General features: G+C 40.4%; 1 protein-coding gene across 4 annotated transcripts; it reads right to left on the bottom strand.

Annotated features, from left to right (window-relative positions):
* Positions 1-3,366: 3,366 nt before the first annotated feature.
* On the bottom strand, positions 3,367-8,008 carry PENK (proenkephalin). 4 transcript variants are annotated; one of them, XM_027709569.1, is made up of 3 exons: positions 7,838-8,008; positions 7,211-7,352; positions 3,367-4,348 (listed from the first exon to the last, which is right to left on the bottom strand). In XM_027709569.1, exons 2-3 carry the CDS (start codon positions 7,346-7,348, stop codon positions 3,683-3,685), a joined length of 804 nt encoding a protein of 267 aa, XP_027565370.1. In that variant the 5' UTR covers positions 7,349-7,352; positions 7,838-8,008; the 3' UTR covers positions 3,367-3,682. The 4 variants fall into 4 exon arrangements, with proteins under 4 accessions (XP_027565370.1, XP_027565289.1, XP_027565449.1 ...); XM_027709488.1 differs by having other exon boundaries at positions 7,834-8,007; XM_027709648.1 differs by lacking the exon at positions 7,838-8,008 and adding an exon at positions 7,659-7,787.
* Between the last annotated feature and the right edge of the window lie 18,235 nt (positions 8,009-26,243).

The following is a 26,243-nucleotide window of genomic DNA, read 5'->3' as shown; positions in this document are numbered from 1 at the left end:
CCTTATCTTCAACATTAGTTTTGATGAGTGATTCAGAAAATCTTGGTTGATTCACTGGCACATATTTAGTTGATTTAATCTGAATTGTTAATTACTGAAAATGTGAGAACACTTTAGTGTTAAAGAGCGCCTGAATGATGGCATAACTGAAAGTCATAAAATAAGAAATTCCACATCAACAGAAGAAATTAGATCTTATTCTAATTTCACATCTTTTAAATTATAATTATTAAAGCAAGAAAGTGTCTGACTGGGGATATTTTCAATTATAATGGAGGGAATGAGGACTATTCAGCTTTGCTATTTCATTCAGAGTATCAAAGTCACATCCCCCTTTGCCACCTGCCTGTTCAACCTTGGAACAGACTTACTCCTCCACTTTGGTTGCCCTTACTCCTGTTTTGGATTGCATGCATATATCCCAGTTAGATGTTTGTAACAAGTACTTTGTTTTTTGCTGTATAAAGTCACAAAATCACAGGATCAATTAGGTTGGAGAAGACCTCTAAGATTCAGTTCAGCCTGTGACTGGACAGCACCACATCAACTAGACCGTGGCACTAAGTGCCACGTCCAGTCTTTCCTCAAACACCTCCAGAGATGGTGACTGCACCACCATCCTGGGCAGTCCATTCCAATGTCTAATCATCCTGTCCGTGAAGAAATTCTTCCTAATGTCCAACCTAAACTTCCCCTGGCACAGCTTAACACTATGTCCTCTCGTCCTGTCACTAGTTGCCTAGGGGAAGAGGCCAACCCCCACCTGGTTACAAACTCCTTTCAGGTAGTTCTAGAGAGCAAAAAGGTCTCCCTGAGCCTCCTCCTCTTCAGACCAAATAACCCCAGCTCCCTCAGCCACTTATCAAAGACTTGTGCTCCAGACCCTTCACCAGCTTTGTTGCCCTTCTCCAGAGTTGCTCAAGTATCTCAACGTCCTTCCTGAATTGAGGGGCCCAGAACTGGACATGGCGCTTGAGGTGTAGCCTCACCAGTGCTGAGTACAGGGGGATAATGACTTCCCCAGTCCTGCTGGACATGCTATTTCTGAGTCAAGACATGGTGCTATTGGCTTTCTTGGCCACCTAGGCACACTACTGGCTCATGTTCAGCCGCTGTCAACCAGTACCTCCAGGTCCTTTTCTGCTGGGCAGCCTTCCAACCGCTCTTCCCCCCAGCCTGTAGCGCTGCATGGGGTTATTGTGGCCAAAGTGCAGGACCCAGCACTTGGCCTTGCTGACCCTCATACTGTTGGTCTCATCCCTTCTATCCAGCCTGTCCAGACCTCTCCGAAGCTTTCCTACCCTCCAGCAGATCGACACTACCACCTAACATGGTGTTGTCCACAAATTAGCTAACAGTAGACTCAATCTCCTCATCAAAAAAGATATTAATAAGGACTGGCGGACAGTACTTGTGAGTGGACACCAACTGGATGCAGCACCATTCACCACCACTCTCTGGGCCCAGCCATCCAGCCAGTTCTTAATCCAGCAAGGAATGCACCTGTCCAAGCCATGGGCTGCCAGCTTCTCTAAGAGTATGCCATGGAAGATGGTGTCAAAGGTGTCAAGTTAAAATAAATTTAAAGGTTTAATAGATCAAAACACTTCATTCTTCAATACACATACTAGGTCTCTAGAACTTTGAAAGTTTTATTCCTTGTTATATTACCAAGTTTTTGTTAGCTGTGAAGGATGGGTAACAATAACTGGTTAACCCTTTGCAATATCACGTACATAAATGCTTGGTTTACTTTGAAGGCTGGTGAGGGCATCTCTTTGGCTAAATTAGAGGTAAGTAAGTTTTTAGGGAAAAGAAGTGAATAAATGTGGAAGTGAAAGATTAAGGATGTAATTTTAGTTCTATAGTGTATGTTTGAAGCAAATGTGTTGGTGATGCCTACATCCAATGCATGGGTTGTGCTCCAGGGCAGGCTCAGTGTGCAGAGCCCAAGGTTCTGGTGGATGAAACCACTCAGGTGATGTGTTTCAGAAGCCTGACTGATGTTCTCCAGCCACTACAGGCAGGTGCAATGGAGGAAAGAATGCGAAGAAGACTTTTCCTGTGGCTGGTGGCATCTTGAAGAACTCTATAGGAAGGTGATAGGGAACACAACTGATTCCTGAAAACACCATGGATCTTCTACAGGCACCTGTAGAAGGTGCCCTCTTTTTTATCGCAGGAAAAAAGAATGCCTTACAGCGTATTAAGTCTTCACCAGGATTTTGGCCACTTCAGAGCACCTATATTACTCTCTAAGGGCCAGGCCTAAAATCATCACAACTAATTGTATGTGATGAGCCTTTTAAGTGAATATTGAAAGACATTTTAGTTTTTAGAAGTCCTGAGTACCTAGATGACCCTGCTGACCTGAAATTAAAGAACAGTCAGACCATTAATTTGCCCTTTATGTAAATAGGTAGTACTGTGTAAACTGAAATACAGATACTAAACGCAGAGTCACAGATTGTTTTAGGCAGTGCCAGTGGTTAAGGCAATTTTCATGACGTTAATTTAGGTGAGAAGTAACCAGTAACTAGTAGTAGTAGGTGGGGGAAAAGTGCTCACAAACTAGGTTCTACAGGGGACAATCAGAATTCTGGAACGAAGTGTACACCGGATGGGATCTGGCCTTTGATATAAGTGCCATCTGTGTAAATGCCAAAGGATCTACAGTATTAGTGTTGGGTTTTTCTGTTTGTTCTCAGATTTACTTATACTGCCTTTGTTTGAAACAGAAAAGACTGACCAGCAGCTTCCTATATTTCAGTAGTGCCAAAGTGACTTATAGCAGCTGATGAATCAAACACAGAGTTGTGCCACGGCAAGCCATTCATCAGGTGCCCTGCAAAATTAGGATTTTGAAGGGTTTTTTATGCAGTTTTGGGTCATGTTTATTTTGCACAAACCATCTTACCACTTTTAAATTAGTGTTTATTACTTTAAGGCCAAGTGTACAATCCTATATTGGATGTATAAAAAAGGTGTAACTAATCAAACACATTGTGTTGTGCACTGGAGAAATGTTTTTAGTGCTTTAAGTCAAACACACTTGTGATTTTCTTTTTTTTTCATGTGAACTGGCTGAACACTATGAATTATAAATTTAGGCTTTACATATTTATTCTATTAACTGATTAAAATATAAGCAGCTAGAGCAAATGTGGTTATATTTGCTTTAGAGTTGTTTATTTTTCTAGCATCTTAAGAAATTAAGAAAAGACAAAAATGTGTTTCAGCTGTTGTGTATGCAGTACAAATTCTGTAGTTACAGAAAAAAGGTTGGCATTGCTCTGATTGCTTAAAGAAAAATTGAGATGATATTTGATTAAATGACTGAGAGAAGAATAAATAACATTTCAGAACTTTTGCAGTTAGGATGAAGAATTTATTGTATATACAGTTAAGCAGCTCTACTGTAGATGTACTTCCTCTTTAAAGAAAATGAATACAGTATTCAAAATAGTTCTAGCATGGAAACTACAATACAGACTGAAACTTGACTAATCCAGAAATTAGTTATTTGTTTTGAAAGAACACAGAACCTGAAACAACAAATTGCAGGTTGCATCATTAACCTAGGACAGTAAAAAACTGTACAGTACAAGCAACACGTTACAATAAGTTATGACCAATAAGGCAGTCTTTCTCATTTAGGACAAAAGGGATGAAGGGAAAGGTATTAAAATCTCATAAATCCACCATATCTCTTTTCCATCTCTGGGACTTCTTTGGAATAAGTTTCCCTATCTTCTTCTGAAGGGAGAATGGAGTCGGCGAACCGCTTAAGAAACCCACCATATCGTTTCTGGTAATCCAGCCACCATTCTGGCCTGCCCACTCTTCTCATGAAACCACCGTATCTCTTTTGCAGCTCTTTGGCTTCGTCTTCCAATTCAGTGCTGCGCTTAATGCTTCTCATGAAGCCTCCATACCTTTTGCTGACATCCCCGTCGTTTTCATTTATCTCTCGATAATGTGCTGCTTCAGGGTTATCCTCTGTTCCTAGAAGCTCCTTCAGCAGATCAGAGGAGTTAGCAAGGGCATCGTCATCTGAGTCTTTCTTCATAAACCCTCCATACCTCTTAGCCAGGATTTCTCCTCCATTAGCTTCATCCTCTGGTTCTGCCCGATAGAGCTCATCCATTTTCTTCATGAACCCCCCATATCTTTTCATGAAGCCTCCGTATTTCTTTGCAAGCAAATGGTTTTCATCCAGCTCTTTCTTGTCTCCTGGAGCAGTGTTGCCATCCTCAGAAAGATCCAGTTTTGTCAGTTGCAGGAGCTCCTTGCAGGTCTCCCAGGCTTTGGCAGAAGGCAGTTTTCCTTCACATTCTAGTGTACATGCCTGAAAAGTTGATGCAGTTTACTGAGAATGATTTGATAGTAACAATCACCTCACTGCCACCTTATCTTAGGTTTACTTGATTATAAAAGCCATGAGCAAGCCTCTCTTTGTGAGTGGCTTGGAAGGACTGTTCTTTGTGAACAGCTGACTTGGTACCTGTCTGTTCTGAAGTTCTTCATATCCCTCCCTGAAGGATGTGGTAATCTCCACTCTAAGAGACAGAATACTAGACAAGGTGGATTGTGGGTCCTGTATGTCAAGGCTGCCCCTAAGTTTCTGTTTCAAAGGAAGCCACATGTATAGTTCCTGTATTTCCCTTACACTCATGTGCATTATGAATTTTTCTTTTAAATTTACTATTGGAAAGCTAAAAACCAATTGTGGTTTGCTTCATAATGCAAGTGTAGAAATGTATTCAATCTTCATAATTAAAAATAACATTTGGAAATTTTAGAAAAGAAGTTGCACAGCATGGTCATTGCAAAGAAGACAGCTATACTGTACTGTTCAGTATCTTCAATACACTGCATAGCTTTAAAGGCTGTATTTCTGTGTGTTGTCATTAGTTTCTCTTCATGGAACAGATCTTTCAAACATGTACTAATAGAAATGTAGAAATACAGGCTCTTTTGGGCAGGATCAAAGCTCTCGTTTTGCTAGTCGGAAAGTAGTGACTATTGAAAAGAAGGAAAAAATCCTAAGCTGTGTTGTTTCTGACTGTAGTGAAAAACGTTCAGACTACATTATAAAAAAATTTTTCGGTACCCGCATGCATATCTCATAACCTGTCCTGTGAAGATAATAACATACATATTGTATATTGTGTCAGGGGAATTTACTTCTTGTGGAGTAATATTCTTCAGTTGCAAAAAAAGGTGAATCTAGTGGTTTTTTGCTCTTGTCCATGGTTTTCATACCACAACAAGTAAAGAAAAAAATCATTAATATTTTCAATAAGAGAAATACTTATTCCAACTATAGATGATGTTTTCTAAGGATCTCAGTATGCTTTAAAATGTGGAATTAAACCCCAGCACAGTTCTTTCTACTAGCCCATTGTTCATCTCTGGCCTTACCCGTCTCTTGAGCCTCACTTAAATATGATTTTTTGGAATGATCCCAAGAAAATCAAAGGGATGTATTTTGCAACACAATAATTTAACTGGCACTACATGCTTATTGCTATATATTATAGTCATGCTGTAAAGAAAATAAAATCTCACCTTCAGTTTGATTTTGGAGTTTTGCTCTAAATCAAAGCAAGAATAGGTCTTTCACCTTCTCAATTAGTTTTAATAATGTCCTGTTGCCAGATGAACATACTCTATCTCATAGGTGTGAATGACCAGGCACAGAGTGAAAAAATCTTGTATCTTAAACAGATACAATGTGATAAAACCACTTATCATGTTACTACATGCTAGCATCTAGAAACATTAGTTTCTAAAAATTGTTCATACATGTTTAACAAATACAAGATATTGTACATTGGTTCTTTACCTATTTAGCTAATAATTGTCGTTACTGAATGGCACTTTGATTCTTTCTTGAATGATTACTGAAGGTGTGCAAGAGAGACTTTGATTACAGAACATTCCAATAAGCACATATCCTTCCCTCCCAAAGGGCTAACTACCACTTCCCCCCCCAGTTGACATTAAAGGTAAAATTTGACTGAAGTCTAATGTAAGCAAAAAAAAGCATAGGAACTATTTTGCCAGCCACTCAAAGAATATTGCCCTTATGAACCTGCTGCGGTTAAGCGTTCTTGAGGATTTGGAGTAAGCTGAAGTATTCAGTGGTTCCCAATTCTGTTTAGACTAGAATCCTTCCTTTTGCATGCTCCCAAATAACCAGTGACATGACAGGAACAAAACTTTTCAGATCATTTAGATGTGCCAAGATGTGCCTCAATGTGCATGTATGTGAGATCAGAACCACAGATGCCACTGGCAAAGTACTCCGTAGCCAGAGAGCCCACCTTCTTCAGGGAGAGTGAGGGACCCCAGAATTTCACTGACCCCAATCCTTAAATTACAAGTTGAGTTGCCTCTGTGACTATACTTCGAAATAATTTTAACATCACAAAAATAAACTCCCCTTGCATTCTGGAGTTAGCGAGATTTGTCTTAGAAGCCACTGTCAAAGGGATCTTTCACAAGCATGTTCCTAAGGCTGTGCAGCACCGTGCAGAGAAGATCAGCGGGAGGTACTGCTACTCAAATTAGGCTTTAACCCCACTTTTTTGTCTGTTTTTTTGTTGTTTTTTTTTTCTTCTGAGATTTTAGGCAGATCCGCTGCTTTTCAGCTGGACGGCCATCCTGCCGGGAGAGCGCTCATCTTATGGCGGAGCCCTCATCCGAGGGTCGGAGGGTCAGGACCCCCACTCCCGTCCCTCATGGCTTCCCCTCTCCCTCTCCTGCAGAAATGCCCTCTCCATTCGGATTTTCCTTCCTCCTAAGGTTTTCACTCGGCTTTTTCCTTGCTCCCCGTGGGACTGCTCGGCGCCTGGCGTCGTTCGTTCCCATCCCCGAAAGCCGCCGCTCGCTGTCGGGCAGCGGGAGGGACGGGCGGGCCGGGGAGGGTCTCCTCGGGGCGCGCTGTGTTTGTGTCGGCGCCCTCCTGCCCCCGCCTCGGCCTCTCCCCAGCGCCCCGAAGCTCGGTCCTGTCTCCCTCCCTCCTTCAGAAAAAGGTCTTCCAAGCGACCCAGGCCACTTCCCTCACTATTTATTTTTGTTATCTCGCTGCTTTGTCCCCCCTCCCCTTTTCCTCCCTCGCAAAGTTAAGGGCGAAGCGGGGGCCAGTCCCTGCCGAGGGGTGGCCGGGACGCTGCAGCGGCCGGGCGGCCCCGCTCCCGCTTACCAGGGGGTGGATGCCAGAGCGCGGTCCCAGGCGGTAGGCGCAGGCGGCGCAGTCGCGGCCGCAGTCGGCCCTCGCCCTCGGAAGCAGGCAGGTGCTGAGGGCTAGCAGCGAGCAGCCGAGTCTCAGGAGCAACGCCATGGGACTGCAAAAAGGAGAGATCAGCCGGCAGCCGCCTCCCCCCCGCCCCCACCCCCGGCACTGCCTCCTGCAGCCTCGGAGTAGAAAAAGGCGGCACGAAAGAGTTCAAACCAACTCCGGTAACTCACACGCTTTGTGGAGCCGGGGTGGTTGCACTTGCGAGGTAAGCGGGAGCTTAAGGAAAGCAGACGCTTGACAACTGCAAGGCAACGGACCTCCGTCCGGAGCAGAAGAGGACCAGAAAGATGAAGCGCCCAGAAGCTCCCGTCCGGTAAAAGTGTTCGTCCCCAAACATTTTATCCCTTCCTACCCGCAAAGCCGGCGTCACAGGGGGAGAAGAGACGCACCGCGGAGCGGCACGGACGGGACCCCAGCCCCTCCTGGGAAAGGTTTCCCACCAGGGACGCCCCGACGACGGTCACCAGCCCTGGCAGAGCCGCCCGGCCCTCCCTCGGCCCCCACCGCGAGCCGAGCAGTTCGCTCACACACAGGCTTCCCTCGGGGGTCCCGGGAGTTGCTGGAGGAAGAAGCTGAGCCTTGCTGAAGCGTCCGCGTCGGAGCCGCTATTATTTGTAGCGAGGCCGAGCAGCCTCTGGAGGAACCCCGGGGGAGGCAGCACAGCCGGGGGGCGCCGAGCCGAGCGCCCGCTGCCGGGGCCGGGCGCGCCGCTGTCGAGCGGAGCAGAGCAGGTAGGGGCGGAGGCGGCGGCACTTTATAATTCGTGACCGCGGGCAGAGAGCGGCCTCCCCCAATCGCCGTCGGGCTCCCGCTGACGCAGCGACTACGACATCTCCCCCCGGCACTGCCGCCCCGCCAGCAGTGACTCCAGCGGGGCTCGACGGGTCTCTGTGTGTGTGGCCCTCCCGTCGGGGGGGAAGCGGGGGACCGGCACCGGGAAAGTTATCGGGGGAAGTTTTCACCGGGGGCGGGCGGGGAATGAGACATCGCGTGATTCATGCGGGGGGTGAGAGTGAGGGACGGGGAAAGGCACCCCGGGGCTCATGGTAGCCCTCCTCTCCGAGGCGGCAGACGCAGATTCCCGGCGGAGCCTCGCACAGCGCCGTGAAGCGGGATTGGTTTTTTGTTTGTTTGTTTGTTTTGTTTTTGTTGTTGTTTTTCTCTCCTTTCTTATTTCTTTTTTTCTTTCCTCTCTGCCACCCTGCCAAAACCCAAAGCCGCTGGTGCTGAAGGTCCGTGCTACATGCCTTTCTGGCTCCTCCCTGGGCCTGAGGTGTAAAACAGTGTTTGGGGGAAGCAGATTTTACTAGAGCGAGCAAGAAGACAAGGGGGTTGATTTGAAACTTTGGATTTCACAAGTATGGGTGGATTTGCATTGTTTTCACAATTTTAGTGGCCAGGAAAAACACAAATTAGAAAGAACCAGATAGAGGCAAACCCCCAAGCTACTTCTGCAAGGTTCTCAAGCCCAGCAGCTAGGGCTGCTCACTGCTCTGCTCCGTTTGACATCTTGGGGAACAGGCGTAGAGAGATAACACTGATTCCTGATGCCTCTGTTTTGTAGAGGGCTCTGCCCCAGCCATGCTAAGCTGTTTTTCTTTGACTGTCAGACTCCACCGTTTATTTCCAGCCCCAATTTTTTTCTAGCTGGTCTGTGTTTACTTGATCTTGTTTCAAGGTTGACCTTCACTTTAAAGAGCATTTTCTCCCTTTCTGGTGTGTTTATATTCTCCCTAGTTCTCATTTTGCTGAAGTGAACAAGCTGTACACTTCAGCAATCTGTCCCAAGACAGGCCATTTTCATGTGAATGTTCTGCTCTCCGTTTGCTATACTTGGAGTTCATAATTTCTGGGCATGAGTGATGGGAACAGAATACAATATGTCAGTTGAAATTTCATTAGGACAGTAATGTGTAATTATGCTCCCTGGAGGAAGAAGACACCTCAATTTATACCTCTTTGGATCTCATTCGCCTTTCCTAGTGCTGCAGTACATTGATGTCACACACTCACTGAGATACAGCCAGTTCTTTATTCTTCAGAACTAACAGAAAATTCAGTACTATTATTGTATGGAAATTGTGCTTTTTGCCACCAGTCTTTACACCAGCTGTCAGACTCAGGTTAAGGATGCTCAAATGTATGCCTGAATTTTCATTCAAGCCAAAGACATCACTCTTGCCTATAATCACTGTATGTGAGAAGAGAATTGGGGTCTCTGTTTATGCAGTAATATCAGCTGACTTTGTGAGTGAACCCTGAAGAGAAGAGGTAGACATTTAAAAAATCATCCCAGTGGATATATTTCTGTTAACCTGGGAGGAATATGCATTTGGAACAATTAGCAAATTCCTATGCTACTGACTCAGCAGGGTTGCTCTCAGGTTTGTTCTTAAGTTGGTTAGGGAAGCACTGACTAACTCTAGAGGTGACACATTTGGTGTCTCTTTTGCTGTAAAGTTGCTCACTACAAACAGAGCTTTTTGTGATGGAGACCATCAAATTAGTCCTGTGGGTCACTTACTGATTTTCAGTTCTGCCATCATTTTATTGGCTTGCACTCTAATAGTCAGCATGGCCTGATGAGACAGATAGCCCAGCAGTGTCCTGATTTTCCTCCAGCAGCATACATCCCATGTCTCTGGGCTGAATGGCTGTTGCTTTCGTCATTCCGCACGAGTGTCCATGCTCAGCCTGCTCACTCAGCTCCTCAGCCTGCCAAGTCCTTCAGTACTCTGTTTAATGTCACTTATTGTGCTTAATCTGCTCGTGATGAAAACCAGCCAGTGTTAGAATCTCACTGTGTACAGAGGTGTAGATAATCCCTGTAGGTAAAATACAGGGTATAACAGGAAAAGATGAAGGATGGAGTAAAGCATATAAAAGGATCAAATAAAAGGCATGCAAATTCTCTGTAGAAGCAGAGTAATGGAGAGGGTTGTTTTTCAGTGGGTAAGTCTTACGACTGCTAGTGGCAAACAGGGAAGAGGAAATGATGGGAAGAGATCAAGTGTGAAATGCACGGCTACAAGGGCTCCTGCAACAAGTAAGAGAGAGAGGAGAGGTATTTGTGGACAGCCAGCACTGGGCAGAAGAAATCTAGCTGTGTCTGTTGCAAGTACTACAGTTATCCCTGACTCTTTGGTTCATCTAGTTCTCCGTGTCTATCTGTCATTTGCATCTTTAGCTGATTCCTCTCTGTCACTGGTCCTCATCCTGCATCCTTATGGAGATTGTACAAGGGTCCCCAGGGCCTGGCAGGGTAGAGAGTGAGAGCTGGATGCCCTTTTTACTTCTTTCACACAGTGCCTGCTGCACAGAGTCCTTTCCTTTCTCCTGAAAGATGCTAATATTCACAGAGGATGTGATACAAGAAAGGAGTAATGAAGGAAGTCTTTCTTGAAGAGCTCGCTTTTCCCAGTGTCAGGAGAGGAAAGCTCTGTAATTCCTAGACTGAGCTCAGTTTTGTACAAGGAAAGTATTCTTTGCAGAGAGAGGATAAAAAGCAGGAGAGAATTTAGAAAATTTTGCCAAAATACTACAAAACAGAAACTACATAAGGAAAATTACTCACTGTAGGCGTGGAAGGTAATATTTCCTCAGCAATGGTGAACTGAGAAACAAAGAAACAGGGAGGCAAAAAAGAAAGGGTACATTTTCACAGCAGTAAAGACAATGGCTTATTGCTTGCTACTAACTTCATAATAAAAATGTCCCGGTGTTGATAAAAACTTTTGCATTTGTGTAATACAGAATTCCTGCAGACACCATCAGCTTTTTATCTGTCATCAAAATATACCAACCAAAAGAAACCTATTTGTATGACAGTAGTGCTTGCAGCCCCAAGGGTCCCATTGTCCTATGGATTGTCTAACTCCCAGACTAAGGTAGAAAGAGGTGAACCAAGATGAAATCATCTTCATTTTACTGATCGAACAAACAACTTGAATGACTTTGCGTAGTGTTGCCAAAAATGAGCAGCCAAGTTAGAAACTAAATCTCTGTCATAATTCACATCAGTATGTTTTCTGCAGGACCAGCTTTCCTTTCCAAACTATACTCATCATGCTAACCAAGCTGCTACAGAATCATTAAGTGAAGATGGATTTACACAAATATGAAATAAACATGCTGTTAGCACCCCAAGCAATCCTCCTCACAACACAGAGCCTTTTTGATAGAATTGAGGAATAGGGAATGTAAAACTGCATGTTGATTATTTTCTTCAGCTCAGTATAAAAGGTCACAGCATTTCTTAAGATCAGACAGTCAGGTTCCATTTAGCTCAGCCTAAATGGGCTTAATTTTTAGTGGGAACATATATAACTGGTATCAGAGCTGAGAAAGGTGTTGTAGGTCAATTCTCCTATACCAAACATAATCAAAGGCATTAAGAGACATGAGTTATTAAACTGGAATGCTAAACTTTCCATCTCAGATAAAGCTTGTTCTTATTAATAATATTTTTACCTTTGAACAAATCACCTTTTTTTAGAAGGCAAACCCATGATCTGATCTGGTGGTGATAAAATGATATTTTTATTGAAAGAACACTGACAGCTACTGTCCCTTTCTAACGGTTGATGCCATGCAGCTTTCTAATGGGAAGGAAGGTTTCATGCTACTTTCTCTGAGTGAAATAAAGAGTGTGATGTGCATTCAGTATGAGCATGCAACATTTGTTTACCTGTGATTGTATCAGACAAGGTAGGAATGAAACAAAGAGTTTTATATCATTCTGTGGAGATGCATGGACATTCACTTTATTACGTGCTGCTTTGTTTCTCAGAGACACACAAATATGTGCACGCAGATTTCTGAGATCAGGATGAACTGCAGTAAGTAGAATGTGCTGCAGAATGAATATAACAAACTGTAAAAAAAAATCTGTATTTGTTATAAAAGCATTATATTGCTCATTTTCACAGAGGCCATGAGAGGAGTATTTCCAATAAAATAATAAGAAGTCAGGGTGCTCAGTAGCAGAATAAATTGTGATGGAATCCAGACGCAGTGATTATTATTTAAGACAATAACTACTCCACATGAGTAGAGTGATTTATCCTCATTTTTTTAGTTAAGAAAACTCATCTGTGAATTACAAAGGAAGTATTAGACTCCATCTATAAGAAGTATTACAGTGTCTAATGCATATGTGGAAAGATTAGCTAAAAATCGTAAATGAGAGATTTTGATCACTTCAGTCATATTAAGAAAAACAAACAAACAGAGTCTAAATAATGTATCTGGAGCACAAGTTTCAATTATTTTCACATTATTCACATTAAGGCAGCAGAATTTTGGAGCTTCTTCCCCAGTTCCAGCCTCACATTTTCATTGCTAGTATTTTATTGCCCAGTTGGGGAGTGCTATGTTCACACTTTAGCACAGTATCCAAACCAAGTTGTTTTTGCAGACTGGAGCTGTAAGGAGAGCCTGACGCATTACATGCAGGAAGGGTGACAACTGGCTGGGTTCGTCCTTGTTGGGCACAGCTCGGTGTAGCAGGGCGGGTAGAGGTGACTTGAAACTGCCGTGTATTGGGTGCTTCAGAAATGTATCTTTAAATGATTGTTCCTGCGATTTCCAGCAGTGCAACAGGGAGTGTTTTTCAGCTGAGCACTGAGCTCTGTCCTTTCCACTCACACCATGGCCTGAGCATGACCCCTCTCATGCCATCTCCGGGCCATGAAGGGAGCAGCAAAGGGCTGTGTGTGCTCTACCTCTCTTGCTAGAAGGATCCCCCAGGGGTGATTTGGATAGCAGTGAGGGTCATGCTTCATTTTGTTACACCTCTGCTGGAAATTCCCTCATCCACGCTGGGAATCTGTCTGCCTTTTAGCCTGCTGTGGCTGTACAAGCAGCATGGAGCCTCTTGTGCTCTTACACCACTTGGACTAACGGTGGGCTAAATTCCTCAGCTCCAGAACAACTTTATGCTCAATTATTGTAGAGTTCCCTCTAGACTAGCTGCAGCCACAGTTGTAATCCCTGTGGAATTAAAAATACTAAACAGATAATGTTCACACAAAAAATGGAGTGGGAAAGGTGCATAAAACAGAGGGTTTTCAAAAGCACCACTTCAAAGGTCCATAATTTTTCTTTCAATGTCAATGATTTTTAGTTGCTTTATGTGAATTGAGACCTCAGTTATGTTCCAGAAGGTGTTTTCCATATGGAAGGAAAGGTTTAATCAAGTCATCTAGCTAGGACAGGGAAGAAGATGCTGACATTAAAAAAATCCTAAGAGCATTTGATAATGAAATAAGAAATATATATATAAGAAATATTATAATATCATTCCTTCCTTTTACACATATTTGACGTGTTCCACTGGCCGTTGTTTCTACCTCTTTGGACTTTGTATTTCTATTAGAAAACCTGAAAACTGAACTCTGACCTTTCCCTTCTCAGTTTACATTCCTTTTCTTCAAAGCTGCTTGCTTTATAGTTGAAAGTAATTTCATTTCTCCTGCTGCATAATTGAACACTTCGAAAACTAAAAAGCGACCTCAGCCAGCTGAGCCCTTATTGCTTTTACTGTAGAGAACTGGTGAAAATATTTCATGAAGATTGAAGCTCTGAATTTGGCTGTGGTCCAGGTTTAGTCTGAAGGTTGAATTTATGGAGAAGCTGAGAAGTTCCTGAATGATTTTGGAAGCAGAAGAGTTACCACCTTGAGTGAAAATGTAGATGCAGTGACAGTGCACAGGAAAGGAAAACAACAGATGTGATATGATGTTTTGATTATTTTCATATGACATAAATGTGCTGGAGGACATTGCCTTGTGGTTGACTCCTTTCCCAACTTGCAAAGGTACATCTTGCATTTTGGTTGTTATATGGCCTTGTTATCACAATACCTAGATTTTCCTTTTTCAGTTTGAAAGCTTGTAAAATCAGGATGGCAACCACTCCTAAAGTGGATTTATTACAAGGATTTATTTTAATATAAAAGTGGTCGGAATAACATTGTCACACAGCTAACCAGCACTGTCTATCCTGGCAAAAGCTTTCTGTGCCACCTCAAAGTGCTGAATTCATCATTTTCCTCTAATGTAATGTAACTGCTACGATCTGATGATGAGTGGCTTTGACAGCATTTTGCTAGAGAAAGCAATTGAGGCCATTTCATAGCCTCTGACTGAGTTAATTCAAAGTATGTGGTATAGTATTTTTACCTCTAAGACAGGGCTAAAAAAATTAGGTATTTCAGACTTTTAGCTTAGTGATTTGAACTTTCTTGGAACTCTCCCTTGTCTGCAGTGGTACCTTAGGATTTAATCAACTGATGTGTTCAAACACATCTAAGGTAAAGAGACTGATGTGTGCTAAGATTTCTGAAAAAAACCCACATAGAATATAAAATAATACAGCTTTCACAATACTAGAATACTAATATATTTTAAGCAGTAAGAAGTTGTACTTCGTGTTCAAGTGCATCAGCACCTTGAGTAAAGACAGAGACTACCATAAGCAGAAATTCAGAGAAAAATATTGGAGTCCAGGATGAGGTACAATGGCAAAGGTCACAGTTGTGAAGTTTTTATGGGATTAAGATAGTTTATGTCATCCCTCAAGCTGATTTTCTTCCTCTCTTTTGTTGCTGCCTGGTGTGCATTCCCCACTTCTCTGCAGGCAACAGTGCTGATCAGTGGCTGAGGCAGACACTCCGCCTGGTTCTGAGAGCATCCTGGTTCTGAGAGCCTCACCCATATCTTCAAGATGAGGTGGAGTTTTATCATGTGACAAGATGGCTAGAAATAAAGCATGTACTAAAGTGAGGACTACTCTCCAAAAATGCAGCAGCAAAGTTTCTGTGCTATGAAGGTCTCTAACGTGCTCTCCTATTTTCTTGAGCCAATAAGTAAAATGACTCATTTTTCTAATCATCTTGTTTTTTTAATGATTAAGCTCGGCTGCAATTTCCAAAATATTCAGGATTGGTTTGCTGTATACTTCATGCTAAAAGTGGATATAATGTGTGTGCCTATAGTGTGATGCCAGAATTTGGAGTAGTTTGCTTTGTTGGTGTTTTCCTGCTGTTCTCGTAATGTCAGTTTAATTTTGAAAAGCAGTGAGCTTGTTATTTGGAAGACTATTAATGAGTGTATTTAAAATGATAGCAAATTACAGCAAAAATAGTTGGCATCTGCGTTGCTGGCCAACTGATCAAAAATACCACTGCAAACCAATAGGAGAAGGTGGGAAGTTTTCAAAGAGGCCAGGGAGCTTCTAGGCAAGGCTGACCGCTGTCACTAATCTGTGTTTTAGGATCCTGACTTCAGCACTCGACGATGGAGCTGCGTGTTGTCACACAGCTGCTTTGCTTCCCTTTGGAGACGGGATGTATATAGTAAATCCCGTATGTAAGAGCTGACTGTTCTTGAGTCTTAGCCCATTGATTTTACCCCTGTTTAGGCAGCACAGAAACATACAGGATTTACCTGCAGGTGGAGGGCTCTCGAGCATGTGTGTGTGTGTGTGTGTGGGGAACAGATTTTATCACTGACAGAATATGCAGCCCAGTTGCCCTCTAATGATATCTGAAATGTCAAGTTTTTTTCCATGGTACATTTCTGTTTTTGTTAGAAGAATGATGGAGCCTCTGACAGCACTCAGCAGTTGAGCTTCTGGTTCTTCTGTTAAGACCAGAAGAAGACCATGAAGACAGAAGAGAGTTGCAGATGGGATGCCCAACATGACTTGCATGCATGTAAGGCTACTGAAAGGATTTCTGAAGTAAACTAACCATAAATCTGCAAACCATAATTATGAATCAGTAAAGTGTAACAATAAATGCAAAGCTCAAAGTTAGAGCTCATAAGGAAAACTATCAGGCAAAATGCTTCATTAATGTAATTTCCAAGTTTTTCAAAATGTAGTGCCTGTGGAGATCTGCTAGACAGATACAGTTCCAGTGATTTCTGCTTTATCTTGTCTGCAGACTGGTTTGGTCTCCTGGATGTTTAATGGCCTCCAGGACCTCTGTGTCCAAGGTGGAGCTCCCTGTCTCCAGGGAGTGTGGTGTGATGTGCCATGGCCAAATGAAAATCTCCTCTGATTAGTTCTTATGAAGAACATAGCTGCAGCAACAGAAAACAGAGATAGGAGAAAGTGTAAGGCACATCATGTTTTTCAATCTTGTCAGTTATATTACGGTAAAAAATCTTCCATCCATCATGAGTTTTAGTCTGATATCCGTGTTTGTGTTATCCTTTTCATGGACTGTTGAAAGGCGCTTTGAAAGGGACAAGTGATTGCTTTCTTTTTTGCATAGTCTGAACGTACACTTGAGTCCAAGAAAATAATTACCTATTGGTTTTAATAAAAATGTGCTCTGTGTGGAAATAACCAATGTTTGAAATGGGTGTGCTTTGAGTCTGGTTTGACTCTTTAACTGTGATGAACTGCACTTGCTTCTGGATCTCAGTGTTTTGAGTTCAAATCACACTTTCTTTTCTCCCACAAGCTACCTGCCTTCTCTGATAGCATTCACAGGAGCATGTACTTTTTATTTTACACCCCCAAAGTTTTCCATCAAAAAGTTAGACAACAGAATGCTCATGGAAAACTAATGACTGGGAAACCCTTCCTACATTATCATGGTCTGTAAGCTAATAAGCAGGAAAATTAAAATAAGAGGCAGGGCAATTCAGTGTTAATGTCTTTGACACCTATGGCTTAGGTATGATTTATGAGAATATTTTGTACTACAGTACAGGAATTGTATTATTGCATATCCACTCAATAAAGGGAACTATAATTTGAAACATTACAAAATACTTTACAAAATGGGTTGAGAATAATGAAGAGAAAATTTTCATTCTTTAAAGGATGATTTTAATTGTACTTTAAAGTACATTTTTAATTCATCAGATATGGATTAATTAGTTTTATTTTATCAAATATGGCAATAAAATGCTAAGTGAAATGTAAGTAGCATGGAGGGATATGAATTTAGAGAAAGATGGTGACTTTACCTCTCAATAATGTTTTCCATTAACAGTTTAATTAAACTATAACTTGGAGCACCCTCACAAAGTTACTACTATGAATGTGCAGGATCCAGTAATGTCCACAATGCACACACAGAAATGAGTACTGCATATATTTTTACAGGATGAAAACTTTCTTGTAAACTTTTTCCTCTGAAAGAAAATTATAATCAAACTGAATCTGGTATTTTCAAGTATATTTTGCAATGACAGAATTAATGTGATGCTGTAAAACTCTTCACTTAATTTTTGCAGTGGTTTATGGGTAATTTATATGTGGCTGTATGATATTCAGCTCCTGAAAGCTGATTTAAAATGGAGGTTTGGTTTTAATCATGTACTTCCTCCTTGATCTTGTGAGAAGAAACTCTTCACTTTGTTTGAGTTGTGATTAATATCTATTGTGCAGTTACCTGAGTTACAAATTAGAACATACGGAAATTGCGGGGGAATAGTATCTGAAGTGCAGTGATCTAAGTATTAAATAACTGCTCCTTTTATGGATCATTGCTTCTTGAACATCGTATTAAAATAGATAGCAATTACGATATGTTACAGAAAAGAAACTCATGGCATTAGTACCCCTGCTAGTATTTACTCTCCAGGTTACTCCTTTTTGTTCTACTTTTTTTGAGCATGAGGAAAAGGTTCCAGATAATTTGCTGGGTTTCTTGATTAGTCCCCAAATACCAGCATTAACTCACTCTTTAGCAAAATAACTCATGAAACAATGAGAAATTTTCAGTACTCCGCCTTACCTTGCCTGTTCAGAGCAAACTCCTTGCCTAATCTTACTTAAACTCCACCTAAGAATTAAGATCCTATGTTTCAGTCCCATGAGGAATCTCTCATGACTGAGGAGTAAAAAGTGTCACCCTTTAGAAATTAGTGCCAATATCTTGTCTGGTCCAAATTCATGTAGCTACAGTGATGCCACATTGTGTATTCTAGATGACGTTCAAAACTACTTTTCCTTGTCTCTGTGTCATGTATTCATGTTAATATTTTTCCAGTCTGCCAGTTTTTATGGCACTGATCTTTTTACTTGCTATGCATCATTTGATTTAATTCCATTTCAGACAATGATTTATAACTGCCTTATTATAAAGAAAAGCAGCCAGAAAGGAAGAAGATAGATGCAAAATAGTGAGCACTGACATTAAACTGAGCTAACATCTGATGTGCTTTTCAGGAAAACATTTTAACATAGTGAAGTGCTTAGATTAGACTGCATATGAGGTAAGTTGTGGCACCCCTATTGCTTGGTTTAGTTTCAGCCAATTGATTTAATTATGCAGTGGGGAACAGTATATCAGTGCAGTAAGGATGTTTAGGAAAGGTCACTCCACTTCTTATTTTTATGCTTTGATGCACAGTATGTTTCAATAAGAATGTACCTATAAACCCATAAATCTATATATTGAAGATAATTCTTGAAGAACTTTTTAGTTCTGTTACTATTGGCAAAGCCAAACTTATCTTAAAAGAATCAAGAAATATTTCATTTCTTTTAAGATTCAGTACAATTTTGATCATGTTTTTCTATCCATACACTTCCCATCCAAGCATTTCAAAGCACTTTCACTGAACAATATAGTCAGTCTCATTCCTGCAAGGGCAGTATTCTGTATGTGGTTTAGGAATGAATGTGCTCACCTATGCAATTTCCTACTGTTGCCATGTTACCTGAATTGCCTCCTTCTTAATCAACCTATTTATAATTTTCTTTATATGCCATTAATTTGCTCCTTGTGTGTTCCTATATGCTTTGAACCTTTCTGATTTTACTTTGTCACTTTTCTCTAATCTCCTCTAAAAATATGGGGGAGGTGATCCTCACCTGAAGACTGACTTCAGATTGCTAAACCTTTCAAGGATGACATTTGCAAAAATTTGACATTTCTTTGTTATCTCAGATTTATACCAGAACCTGTTCTGCATGAGTAGTGAGAAGATCAAAACTTTGTGATTCCTGTTTCTGTGTCCTCTTGAATGACATTTCCCATTTAACATTTACATTGCTGCATCTCAGACAGCATTATAGAATAGACAACGATTTCCTTTGCTGACAAAACACAGTTTATGTGACCACATTTCTAAGTGTTGATGTGTACAGATTCCAAGGACTTCTATTGTCTTGTATAAAAATACATGTGCTATAGATTCTGCTGAATTTTAATTCAGCTAAATTGCAGTTGTGTATTTTTCATAATATATATAAACAAGCAAAGCAATTCTTCATATTTATATAAGTATTTAAATTTATTTTAAAGCCATCTATAGCCTTCTTTTGCTCAAGTTTTACTGTCACGCTGCAGCTTTACTGCTTCTCTTACAGATGACTCCTCGGCATTGTATTGATAGGGAAAAATCTTAGTTCAAATTCTTGAAATTTCCAAAGCAATTCTGTAAACATGTTTTCTAAATGTAGTTAATGGCAGATAACGATCAGAAAATGTTTACTGTCTGTCACAGGAATTGTTTATGAATACCAGAGAGCTATGTTTAAAAAAATGTTGGTGGCATCATGGATATGAAATTTTATTTCCATTGATTAGACAATGATGTCTTTTGCTATTCAAGTACAGGAGACAGAAAATATCAATTTTTTATAACACAATTTTCAAAGTTTTTCATTTTAGCAGAAGCAGCAGAGAGGCAGCAGGATGCAAAACAGATGAAGTAAAAAATAAATATATATGATTACAGATTTCAGTTAAAGCAATCAGAGCTTTGCCTAACATGTATATATTTGTCAAATCCAAGACAAACTCTGTAAACTCTGATAAATAATTTGGAGTTGCAGCTAGTAAGGCTCACTCAGGCTAAGGTTATCTTGGCAGTAAATTATTTCTCATCCATCACTCCATCCATCTTGGTTTATTGCAAGACAGAATTTGATCAGATAGGTTTCCTTGCACAAAGGATAGCCTTCCTCCATTTCAGATTGCACATCACAGCCTGTTATATGTATTCCTCAAACTGAAAAGCAATTTTCTTTATAGTAAATGGGTCCATATGAAACCAACCTTTGGAAAGTAACCTTGACTTCAAACTGAGACAATAGCCAGTTCGGCAGCACATTATCTTGCTAAGTCTTGCCTAGTAATAAAAATCTCAGTCACAGCAATATGTTGATTTTTCTTATTTTAAAGGTGACTTTCACGGGATAAGAGTCTATGTTTATTCATCATGTGTAGGTCTTTAAACAAAATGCAGTCCTGGAAGTCTGCAACATTGCACTGCCTGTCTCATCTAAAGCCATAGGAAAGATAGAAGCTCTTCAGTCCTCCTAGCATGTAAAAGTGCTGGAGTAAATGAGACATGGACAATGTTACGAAAACCCCAGCCCTCTCAGGCTGCTGAGTGAAACAAAATAATGAAACAGCAACAAGGAGCCTTTTTGCTAAGTTGGAGTGCTGAAATGGCAGAAGATACTTAGTAGGAATCTCAGAAGAAAATGGTGCCCAAGCCATGTTGATCTATGCACAGCAGCTTGCAGTCACAAAGGGAGTACAGGAACACTCACTATTAATGCATTTTGAATGGTCATTATTGTTCTTTTGAGGAGTTCTATGGCTCAGGAGCATCTCTGGCATCTCTAATTCATGAAGATTTTAGGTTTCATCCAACTTATATTCAATTTTCACAGATTTTAGAAGTTTATGTCAAATATACCAGAAATTCCAATCCAGTTCTATGTTGTGTAATGTTACAGACATTACAATTACTTCCTCCCTCACATGGATGATGTGGTGCTCTTGTGTTGCTGTCTGTCCTGTACTACAACCTGAAGAAACAATGTATACCTCCCCATGTTCACCTAAAGCTTTTTACCATCAATATCTTTATTCAATATACATAAAGATATTTAACATTATTTTTATAATGACCGAGGAAATAAACGATGGAATTAGTACTTATGTTTTTATTTGAATCCCATGTACCCAAGAATGAGTTCATACTAGCTGGCTTTTAAAGAGACATAGCCTTTGCAGCTGGTAAATAAATGGGGATAAAGCTGTGCTCAATTAGTCCTTTTCATTGCAAAATATCAAATAGAATTGTTAGCTTCTCTTTTAAGTCCATCCCTCTCTCTTCTACTCTGAAAAGCAAAGGCATCCTATTTTTTGTTGTCAGATGACTGATTTTTTTTTTTTTAATTGAGGTATAATAGCAGTAAAAGAAGAAAAAAAACCAATGTCCTCTTACCACAGATATCAGGAAGGATTAATTAATTTTAAGAATAATAAAAAGGTCACATTTATGGCATTTCAAACTACCAAGCACATAGAAAGTATTATTTTCAGATAATCATCATATAATTCAATGCCAAGGTCTAATCAGTATCTTCTTGAGCCACTTCACTTTAGTACATTCCACGAAAATAGTGCGTATGTGCTGTGTTGTTAAAATGAAATTTGACACAACTTCATTAAAAACCTCTTTCCATGATGCATCTTGTCATATGTGGACTATCTATTTAAATTTCCTCTTTCGAGTCTTTTGGTTTCAGAAAGACTAAGATTCTATTTGAAATATTTATTTGAAGTACTTTACAGTTCTGTGTACATCTGTACAGTCAGATGCATCAATCCATTGAAAGAACTAAGATACAAGTTATTTAATTTTTAAATTTGTGATTCTGAAGGTGAGCACTTCAAAATACTTGGGAACTTGTTTACATTTTCTTCAAGCATCAAGATAACCAAAACATTTTAGTTTGCTTTTTTCTTAAGTTGCATTACTACAACAGATTGCCCTTCAGGCTATGACTTTGCTCCTAAGTACTGTGGTACTCCAATAACAGCAGTTGCGCTGGGTGAGCAGGGATTCCGTCAAGTCTGCAGAGTAATTATTTAGCACATTTTTCAGCTTTCTAAATATTTATTCATGTCATTTTCTGCTGATTTTAAGTCCAGAATTTACTATTAAGGCTAGTCTTATCTTCTTGTTATCGTAGGTCATTAAACTTCATTCAGTTACCCCGTTATAAGGCCAACATCTTGGCTTTAGAAGAAACATGTTATTCTAAAGGAATCCAGAGATGAAGAATGCTCAGATTCTTTTCATAGCTTTTTCTCCAGTAATTAAACTCTTTCCCCATAATTAATAATTCCTTCATAATCTTTCTTCTGCAGATTACCCAGCCTTTCCTATCTGATATTTTCTTTCCAAGGTAGTATTTACGCACTATAATCAGATATTTTCTAAATGTCCCTTTTCAAATGTTCTAGTATGATCTTTCTTGCCTAGTCTGCCACAGTATATTGGTTCTGGCTGAGATAATTTCCCCCACAGTAGCCCTCACAGTGCTGTGGTTTGCCTTGTGAGCTAGAAAGGTGTTGATAACATACCAGTGGTTTGGCTACTGCTGGGCAGTGCTGGCACAGCATCAGCACTGTCTCTCAACATTCCTTCTCCCCACCCTCCCATCGAGGGGAAAATCCTGGGAGGGGATACAACCAGGCCAGCTGGACAGGGGAGATAGAATAAAATGGAAAATGACTCTTAGGTTGAGGTAAGGCAGTTTACTAAAGCAAGTGAAAGTTTGTGCACGCATAAGCAAAGAGGAAAGTAATAAGGTTTATTCTCTACTTCCCATTAGTGAGCGATGTCTGGCCACTTCCCGGGAAGCAGGGCTCCAGCACATGGAGCAGTCGCTCAGAAGGCAAACATTATAAACAACATATGCCCCCTGGACTCTTCCTCCTTTCCTTAACTTTTACATCTGAGCTGATGTCATATGGTATGGAATATCCCTTTGGTTAGTTTGGGTCAGCTGGTCTGGTTGTGTCCCCTCCCAGGGGAACTCCATCTCAGCCAGACCCAACACACACAGTAAATGATTTTCTCAAACTCTCAATCAGTTCTTGTAGTGACTCTATTTTCCTAATGCCTTCAGAGAACAGGGAAGTAAACACATCATTCCAGCACTTATCTCTATCAGTGGTGTTATCTTAAAGAAGGAAGTCAGACCTTTTTGACATAACTCTTTTGTCACATTGACAAGTGTTAACTACTTTCTTCTATTGGTAAATGCAATGTGATTTTCTATTGAATCTGCAATTACTTTAGCTCATACCTGAAGAAATAGTCCCCCTGTCTCTAGCATAAACAGGAACTCCAACAAATACTTATGATAAATCACATAACCAGTATTTTTTTTCCCCTCCAACATTCTTGGGATTGCCAAATGCTCAACAATCTAAAGATTTCAATTTTCCCTTAAAAAGTGGTTAACGTTCCCCTTCAACACTTCACCTATCCCCTAATTTCTTAAAATCATGTTGTCAAAGTCTCCTTCTGGGAGCAGGAGGAGGGATTGCTCTGTATGACAGATGATCTAAATCATGTGAAAACTTGGGAGATAATCTGCAAGTTTAGAAAACAAGGGCAGAGACAAGAACAGGATATCAACACCCTCCGATCCTAGCACTGGAAGGAAAAAAGGCTTCTATCCATACCATGATGTATTTCTTCATCCCAAACTGGTTTCAAAATTCACTCTCAAACTCTACAAGCCAGTTGCAGGTATTCTGATTAACACTGAATAATATTTGATGAGAATTGCATAGATGCTGCAGAACCACACATGCAGCACGATACTGCTCAACGTGACTAAAAGTAAGAAAAATTTGGCCCCAAAGAAAATGACTCATGCTTGTTTTCCTTTGCAGTTATTTTAATGCTGAAGAAATTATAACTGAGCCTGACTATTTCTCTTGTTTCTTTCTCCCCAGCCCCTCGACATATCTGTTTTGTGCTAACTCACTGATACCATGTCCAGGTAGCTGATGGCTATTTTGTAAACAAGAGGATTTATGATTTTTTTCAAGTAGTTAATACTCCACACAGTCATTTTATACAATTGTCAAATTGAAAGATCTTAAGCACAGTTTTTGTTATTTAAAGGCTACACAAAATAGTCTTTATAGAATTTATTGAGAGATGAAAAATACAGAAAGCTTATAAATGCCTCTTTGTATTGAACAAAACCCTTGCAGGATATGAATTCCATTGATCTGAGTACTGTATCTCTCTTATAGCCTTGGACATGCGGAGTCCTCTGTGCTCCCTAGACACCCCTTTGACAGAAAGGAATCAGTCTTGGAGAATGGTTTTGAGAAAGGCTCTCAATGTGCAGGATCACAACATGTTCTTTGAAGGAGGGTAGCCAGAAAACACCTGAGGTTTGTAGAGATTCATGATGAAAAAACTCCTATTTTGTGACAATCTTTATCTAGGGAAAATAATTATTATTTTTCTAGTACCTTTGTAGAAAGTAACTTGATTGCCTCCCTACCTCAGCAATCTTGTAGTCAGAATTTCTAGATGGCTGAGCCCTTGAAATCAGTGGGAGCTGAAGATAAGATGTCGTTGTGAAATGTTGGTTTTCTGAACTAGAAGTGTCTCAGTTAACTTCCTTCTGCTCTATGCTACTGTTGCCATCATCCCCATTGCTTCCAGCCACGTTGATGTGCGTATGAGCAGTGCACCTGCTCCACACGTCAGCTCTGCTCTTTGGAACGTAGTTATCAAACACAAATTAATGCAAACTGGTTTTTCATATCAGCTTGTGCATGCTTGTTTTACAAAGACATTCTAGGTAAAAGTAAAATGCATACCAAAATGTGCAGATTAGCATTTTTGCTACATAAATTAACTATAGAGAGTAGATTGGTTGGTTTTCCTTGTATTACTGTAGCGGTACTAGTTAGATGATGTAGCACCATAGCACAAATAATAGTGTAGATACATGATTTAGTTTTACACTAGATACTAGTTCTGCACAAGCTTTATACTAATAAGCTTTTACCTTATTGTTCTCTGGTAGGCAAAGTGAATAATTGGAAATGTAATTCCAAGCTTCACTGGCAACAAGAACAATGCTTGTTTTGTAAGCAGCATAATGCAGAGACATGTCAAAGCATTACTGATTCTTCAATATCTCTGGCAGTATGATGCTCTGAACATATTTCTCAAGAGGATAATGAACAGCAGGCTGGCTGTTCACATCAGCTTTCTGGTTTTTTTTTACTCTTCACAACAGAACTTTTTAAGGTTTACTCTTCACAACAGAACTTCTTTGCTCCTGTTTGTCAGCAGCAGCTGTTCTGCTTTATGTTGGTGCTCCATCCCTCTTAATGGGTCCTGAAACACATGGTGGTAGTCTGTTCTCCTCACTATAGAAAGATATAAGCTCAAACCCAGATTCAGTTCTATTCTATGGTTCCACTTTGATTGCCCTGATTTCCAAAGAATTTGGTGTAAATTGAAAAAGTCCCCCAAAGAAAACAACTACTACACTTTCCAGAAGGCAAATGAAGTTGTATTTTTAGCCTGTTTTGTATTTTCCATGAGCTAACTTTGTGGAGCTGTTCCAATGAAATAAATGCTAGAGGACTTTCTTATAACTGTTACTCCCAAGAGATGTTGGTTTGAAGCAATTTGCGACTATAAAGGATCTATAATATATTCTTACCTGCAGAGCTGTGATTGTGTTGGAATTCATTTAGTACATAAATTTATGGAGTTTAACTCATGGCAAGCTACGTGGATTTCCTTGATTTGTAACAGTGTTCCCTAAAGGCCTCCTCTCCTACTTTTATCCATGTTCTTCTGTATTACAACAGGGACTATTTGCCATGTAGAATTTAGCTGAATTTGAGAACAGTTACACAGTTAAAAAGAAGCAAATAACATTTAGCAAAATATCTTGGCTGAATGTGTAAAAAGCAGCAGCCTCCCCCCCAGAAAAACCCCACTAAAATGTATTAAGTTTTTAGGTTAATTTCAATAAAACTCTGCTGACATTCTTTACAACCTGGTTGGCTGAATCCCTTTAAGGAATATTAGTAGTATGAATTTTCCATAAAGAAAAAGTTGTTTTCCATGGCACTGGTCAATTACTATTTAGTTTATCAATGTCTATCTAA

The sequence above is a fragment of the Neopelma chrysocephalum genome, unplaced genomic scaffold, assembly GCF_003984885.1.
Source record: "Neopelma chrysocephalum unplaced genomic scaffold, ASM398488v2 Primary Assembly neopelma1_22, whole genome shotgun sequence".
Classification (NCBI taxonomy): Eukaryota; Metazoa; Chordata; class Aves; order Passeriformes; family Pipridae; genus Neopelma; species Neopelma chrysocephalum.
The sequence above is the reverse complement of the archived record's forward strand: the minus strand, read 5'-3'. Positions and strand labels throughout refer to the sequence as shown.